The following is a 7500-nucleotide window of genomic DNA, read 5'->3' as shown; positions in this document are numbered from 1 at the left end:
GTTGGTCCAAACTGGTTTTATGTCGGGGTGAGCCAGATCCTCAAAGTGAATTTGATTAGAAATTCGATGTCTTGGTTTTTCACAATTAAAAACCCCAACTATATTTATTATCCTCAAATCCCATGTTTTTGATTCTTTTGGTTGGTAACAATATTATTATAATTAATTTCAGTTTTAACATCAAAATCATCCCAATATAATAGGAGGGCGGCGGCTACTGTTTTGAGATGGTGGATTAGATTTGCTGTCAATTTGGTCGTACTCTTAAAACAATCAAACTAAACAAAAAAAAAAAAACAAAACAAAACAAAAGAAACAAAAACAAAAAAAAAAAAAAACAAAAAACAAAACAAAAACAATACGTTTTTAAAGTTTTCAGGTTTGAAAGTTTTTGACAAGATGAAGATCATTTAAATTGGAGGTCTTGTTTTCTGGTCCAAATTTTTAAAACGTTTTTTTTTTTCAGAGTACGGCAGACTTGTAAGATAATATATACTTTTGCCAAGGTGATTTCCTCACTGTGTGGCCCGAATTGTACAGCTTCCATATGGGTAACCAGTATTTTTATGGGTATCTGAGCGTAGCCATCGTTATTATAGCCTGACACTGACGAAAAAAGATGACGTCAGAAGACAAGCCTTTGGCTACACAATAAAACAAATCGTGAGTTGTATTCAATAGTTCAACCAACGGAATCACTTGTTTCCTTGAGCTCTACTAACGACAACTTACAAGACGCTCCACAAACCTTAAAATTGACGTCAAACTGTAAGTCATAGAGAGTTCTAGTGTCAGGCTAGAAGTTTACGATGGCTACGATCTGAGGCGTCTTCGGCCAGAAGCACCGACATTGGATATCATGATATCCAAGAACCCCCCCCCTCGGTCCAGGACTATCCAGAGTATTCATGCTCCCGTCTAAAGCATGGTCTGACCACAGAAATATTTTTTTTGGTAGTTTTTGTGGCCGCTTAATGGAAACTCGCGAGCATGATAATTTCAGACTTGACGAAATTTGAATTGGGAGTCCCATCGATGTATACTTGTTAATGTGAAATTTATTTTTCTGCAGTTATTTTAAAAGGATTTATCGTCAATGAAAAGAAAAATATCGCAAGTTTTTGTCGGATATGCCTCACTTATCCATGTGCCACGAATATCTATTATTATATCCTCAAAAGATTAGTTATAATCATAATTATTCCTTCAGTCCATACAGCTGGTTCAAACATCTCTGGCTTAACTGTTTTCATAGAAGAGATATCTACGAAAATAAAAAATGCAACTCGGATAACTTAAAAGAGATGGCTTTGTGTCATAGATCAAACCCTATACACAATTTGAAGAGATATTACTCTCATAATTTTGTCGCATACTTCTTAACTCTCTCCTTACCAACCATTTTCAGAATGTTCCCCAAAACTTCACACCTACCCAACACAATTTTTTTCCCTACTCAAACAGAAAAGGAACAGTCTATATTTTATACATGATATTATTAAGTGTCTATTTTTTATCGCTATAACAAAGTATTTTCTTTATAATTTATCACGTACAAAGGATATCAGAATGAGAAAACTGTTGGTTGCATTGTATCGAATGTGACGATCTTCCTATGGATGGTAAGGAGAGGGTTAAAAACGAAAAAATAAATTATAACATGATCAGCTTATTAGATTATTCGGGACATTTTTTTATTGACGTTTACACTAAATAATTTAAACAACATTGCCCACTGATATATTCCTGTTTTCTTTAATGCTGTGTTTGCTGTGTCACTCACAAAACTACACACACGATCATGTGGTATTTACTTTTGAAAGCTAGTTATTTTTCCTTTATTAGGTCCCTCGAGTGTTTGCAGTGAAAAAATAATCAATTATTAATCATTTGTAAAACGTTTTGCATACCTTAATGCTTTCAAGATATTGAGACTACTTTCATGTATGTTGTCATCAAATTGTGTGATTTATTGGCGAAAGCCTAAGATTGAATAAACTTTGAACTATTTCAACTTATTAAATTTCAAGTGTTACAATCACCATTAAACTCCTAAAACACCCACAATCGTATAATATTAAAATACACATTATGTATTTTGTGTATTTGTGCCATTCTGTGACAGTGGAGGAATCAAAATGCCTCAACTCGAAGCTTGATTACGCCTACAGGCACCAGAAATGCTTGCTCCGAGAGAAAGAAGCATCGGTCAAACAACTCAAGAAATCTCTACTGGCCACAAACGTGGCATCCAAGTCTGGTGGTGGTCCTCCTACGTTGTCCAATACGACCTCCAATGGGGGTACAGGGTGTCAGGGGGGTGGCGCCGCTCGGAACGGACACAATCCTTGGGAGATTGACAAACTTCACACCACTATCAAAGAGGTATGGATGATATGGGTTTGATCGTAGCCATCGTAAAGTTATAGCCTGACACTGACCAAAAAATGACGTCAAAATGCCAGTCTTTGGCCACAAAAGAAAACAAATCGTGAGTTGTATTCATAGTTCAACCAATGAAATAACTTGTTTCCTTGAGCTCTACTAACGACAACTCACTAGACGCTACACAAACCTAAAAAATGACGTCAAACTGCCAGTCCGAGAAGGTTCTAGTGTCAGGTTATATGTTAACGCTGGCTTCGGTTTGATAAGGTTTCCCTTCACAGAAAACTGTAAACTGCGCTTTGTGATCTTGTGGTATGACCTCTTCTTCAGACCTGTAGGTCTCTGGTATGAGTCCTGCAGCAAAATTGAGTCCTTGAAAAATGGCTCTTTAAAAATAAATTGAGCTTTTATATAGCGCAGTATCCACTAAAGTTGCTCAAAGCGCTTTACAAATGGTCCATGACCAACAGCAACATGCAACATGTAGAACGAGACATGACGCTTGTTAGGCGATGTTACAATTTTTTTCCGACAGAGGCAATGCTGTTAACGGCCAGGTACACATTTTACACCTAAGTACGGTTAGAGAATGTGAGTAAAAAGCCTTTTCCAAGGACTCAACTATGCGCCGAGCGAGACTCGAACCCAGGACCTTCCGATCCGAAAGCTAGTGTCATACCACAAGACCACTTATAGCCGCTTTACTCACATTCTCTCACGTACTCGGGTGTAAAATTAGTACCTGGCCGGTAGAAAACGAAAAAGTAGAAAACGGTAAGGGCTGCCTGAAGCCGGTGATCGTAAAATACTAACGAAAGAGTGAAAATGGAAAGGCTTCGTATGGGAACAAAACAGACAATGGACGTTTCGGGTACAAACCCTTCGTCAGCACAACAATACACAAATAAACGTGGAAAACAAATAAAATATAATGAAAAATAGCTTGTATCGTCTGTACTCAATAGTGCTTGCAGTATGAATGAAATGTTAGCGTGGCGTGGGTAGAGGATAGGGTGCCCCAGGGGGGTGATCTAATTGATAAGCAAAGGTCAGTGTCAGGGAACAGAACTTTCCAGACTATAATGGAAGATAAAAGACATATTGGTAGTAGTAGTAGTAGTAGTAGTAGTAGTAGTAGTAGTAGTAGTAGTTGTAGTAGTAGTAGTTGTAGTAGTAGTAGTAGTAGTAGTAGTAGTAGTAGTAGTAGTAGAACGTGAGTGGAGCAGGCACTTTATGTTGGTAACAACAAGATATGAAGTGAATAGAAAAGTGCCAGAAGACAATAGAGAATAAAAATTTTTTCGCGGCGGTGGTGGGGTTTGAACCTGCGACCTTATTGGTACGACAACTCCGCCTGGCAGGTGAGAGCGTGGCTCTACCGTGTGAGCTATCCACGAACACAAAAATATTCGTTTCAAACTCAAAGTCATTACTAGATCCCTCTCTCACCCACTTCTTGAGACCGCCGATTCGTTCGTACACCACCATCGCGAATAATTTTGACCAGCAGTTAAGCTTAATAGCCAATATTCTCAACTCAAACATATAACATAGAAACGATTGAGACATTGAGTATGCTCCGGTGTATGGGTGAATTTTTAATTCAGAAAAGTGAGTGGAGCAGGCACTTTATGTTGGTAACAACAAGATATGAAGTGAATAGAAAAGTGCCAGAAGACAATAGAGAATAAAAATTTTTTCGCGGCGGTGGTGGGGTTTGAACCTGCGACCTTATTGGTACGACAACTCCGCCTGGCAGGTGAGAGCGTGGCTCTACCGTGTGAGCTATCCACGAACACAAAAATATTCGTTTCAAACTCAAAGTCATTACTAGATCCCTCTCTCACCCACTTCTTGAGACCGCCGATTCGTTCGTACACCACCATCGCGAATAATTTTGACCAGCAGTTAAGCTTAATAGCCAATATTCTCAACCAAACATATAACATAGAAACGATTGAGACATTGAGTATGCTCCGGTGTATGGGGTGAATTTTTAATTCAGAAAAGTGAGTGGAGCAGGCACTTTATGTTGGTAACAACAAGATATGAAGTGAATAGAAAAGTGCCAGAAGACAATAGAGAATAAAAATTTTTTCGCGGCGGTGGTGGGGTTTGAACCTGCGACCTTATTGGTACGACAACTCCGCCTGGCAGGTGAGAGCGTGGCTCTACCGTGTGAGCTATCCACGAACACAAAAATATTCGTTTCAAACTCAAAGTCATTACTAGATCCCTCTCTCACCCACTTCTTGAGACCGCCGATTCGTTCGTACACCACCATCGCGAATAATTTTGACCAGCAGTTAAGCTTAATAGCCAATATTCTCAACACAAACATATAACATAGAAACGATTGAGACATTGAGTATGCTCCGGTGTATGGGGTGAATTTTTAATTCAGAAAAGTGAGTGGAGCAGGCACTTTATGTTGGTAACAACAAGATATGAAGTGAATAGAAAAGTGCCAGAAGACAATAGAGAATAAAAAATTTTTCGCGGCGATGGTGGGGTTTGAACCTGCGACCTTATTGGTACGACAACTCCGCCTGGCAGGTGAGAGCGTGGCTCTACCGTGTGAGCTATCCACGAACACAAAAATATTCGTTTCAAACTCAAAGTCATTACTAGATCCCTCTCTCACCCACTTCTTGAGACCGCCGATTCGTTCGTACACCACCATCGCGAATAATTTTGACCAGCAGTTAAGCTTAATAGCCAATATTCTCAACACAAACATATAACATAGAAACGATTGAGACATTGAGTATGCTCCGGTGTATGGGGTGAATTTTTAATTCAGAAAAGTGAGTGGAGCAGGCACTTTATGTTGGTAACAACAAGATATGAAGTGAATAGAAAAGTGCCAGAAGACAATAGAGAATAAAAATTTTTTCGCGGCGGTGGTGGGGTTTGAACCTGCGACCTTATTGGTACGACAACTCCGCCTGGAGTCTTCTGGCACTTTTCTATTCACTTCATATCTGGTTGTTACCAACATAAAGTGCCTGCTCCACTCACTTTTCTGAATTAAAAATTCACCCCATACACCGGAGCATACTCAATGTCTCAATCGTTTCTATGTTATATGTTTGTGTTGAGAATATTGGCTATTAAGCTTAACTGCTGGTCAAAATTATTCGCGATGGTGGTGTACGAACGAATCGGCGGTCTCAAGAAGTGGGTGAGAGAGGGATCTAGTAATGACTTTGAGTTTGAAACGAATATTTTTGTGTTCGTGGATAGCTCACACGGTAGAGCCACGCTCTCACCTGCACAGGCGGAGTTGTCGTACCAATAAGGTCGCAGGTTCAAACCCCACCACCGCCGCGAAAAAATTTTTATTCTCTATTGTCTTCTGGCACTTTTCTATTCACTTCATATCTTGTTGTTACCAACATAAAGTGCCTGCTCCACTCACTTTTCTGAATTAAAAATTCACCCCATACACCGGAGCATACTCAATGTCTCAATCGTTTCTATGTTATATGTTTGTGTTGAGAATATTGGCTATTAAGCTTAACTGCTGGTCAAAATTATTCGCGATGGTGGTGTACGAACGAATCGGCGGTCTCAAGAAGTGGGTGAGAGAGGGATCTAGTAATGACTTTGAGTTTGAAACGATATTTTTGTGTTCGTGGATAGCTCACACGGTAGAGCCACGCTCTCACCTGCCAGGCGGAGTTGTCGTACCAATAAGGTCGCAGGTTCAAACCCCACCACCGCCGCGAAAAAAAAAATTTTTATTCTCTATTGTCTTCTGGCACTTTTCTATTCACTTCATATCTTGTTAGTAGTAGAACGCTGTAGTGGAACAGTAGGGGGGGGGGGGGGGTTGGAGGGAGCGAGGTGAAAGGGTCACGGCGGAGGTGGGGGGGGGGGGGGGTTGTTGGATGAGCGAAGGTCGAATCTTCGCGAAGGAACGATGCGATAGTAAAGTGGAATACACCAATAAATAGATAGATGGATAGGCAGATAGATAGGTAGATGGTCAGAAAAGAGGGGAGAGAAGGGAGAGAGAGAGAGAAAGAGAGAGAGAGAGAGAGAGAGAGAGAGAGAGAGAGAGAGAGAGAGAGAGAGAGAGAGAGAGAGAGAGAGAGAGAAATTAATAAAAAGAAAAAAAAATTAAAAAAAAAAAAATAAAAATAAAAAAAAAAAGGGGCGGGGGGGGGGGGGGGTTGGTTTGAGGCGGACCGGTAGAGAGGGGGAATCAGAGAGAGAGAGAGGAGGGGGGGAGGGAGAAAAGAGGGAGGGGGGGACAAAGAAAGAAAGAAAGAAAGAAAGAAAGAAGAGAGAGAGAGAGAGAGAGAGAAGAGAGAGAGAGAGAGAGAGAGAGAGAGAGAAAGGGTGGAGGGGAGGTGAGAGAGGGCGAGTAAACAGCCGAGTGATAGCTGGGTCTATATGTATATTAATGGATGAAAAAGTGGATGATTGGACACAATGAGAGAGAGCTAGGAAGGTAGATGACTATGAATCGGTGGATAATCAGTAGATAGATAGCTAGCTAGCTAGCTAGCTAGCTAGATAGATAGATAGATAGATAGATAGATAGATAGATAGATAGATAGATAGATAGATAGATAGATAGATAGATAGATAGATAGGTAGGTAGGTAGAGTTGTACTTTTAGTAGTATGAACAGTAGTAGTAGTAGTCGTAGTAGTAGTAGTGGTAGTAGTAGTAGTAGTAGTAGTAGTAGTAGTAGTAGTAGTAGTAGTAGTAGTAGTAGTAGCAGTAGTAGTAGTAGTAGTAGTAGCAGTAGTAGTAATAGTAGTAGTAGTAGTAGTAGTAGTAGTAGTAGTAGTAGTAGTAGTAGTAGTAGTAGTAGTAGAAGTAGTAGTAGTAGTAGTAGTAGTAGTAGTAGTAGTAGAAGTAGTAGAAGTAGTAGTAGTAGCAGCAGCAGTAGCTGTAGTGGCAGAAGTGAGAGCAGCAGTGGTGATGAATATGGGTGACGTTGACATCTAGTGGTGGTCAATCCTGGTGTTGAGTCCGCGTGGAGTCAGCGTTCCCAACAACTTGATCAGGTGAGTTTCCCTACGTCGACGGGCGGAAGTGTCCGAATGGCAAAAACTGAGCACACACACACGCACACACTGTACATCGCAGTGGTCT

General features: G+C 40.4%; 1 protein-coding gene across 2 annotated transcripts in view; it reads left to right on the top strand.

The window, feature by feature from the left end:
• The window catches only part of LOC144956532 (uncharacterized), a 167751-nt gene that overhangs the window by 141067 nt on the left and 19184 nt on the right, over nt 1-7500 (top strand). For both annotated transcript variants that reach the window (XM_078887093.1, XM_078887094.1), the window contains one exon: nt 2126-2385. In XM_078887093.1, the coding sequence (XP_078743219.1) occupies nt 2126-2385 (260 nt within the window). The remainder of the gene's footprint in view (nt 1-2125; nt 2386-7500) is intronic.

Source organism: Berghia stephanieae, chromosome 11 (assembly GCF_034508935.2).
Source record: "Berghia stephanieae isolate SIO BIC M18660-M18661 chromosome 11, UCSD_Bste_1.3, whole genome shotgun sequence".
Taxonomy (NCBI): Eukaryota; Metazoa; Mollusca; class Gastropoda; order Nudibranchia; family Aeolidiidae; genus Berghia; species Berghia stephanieae.
This window is presented reverse-complemented; position numbering and strand designations above follow the sequence as displayed.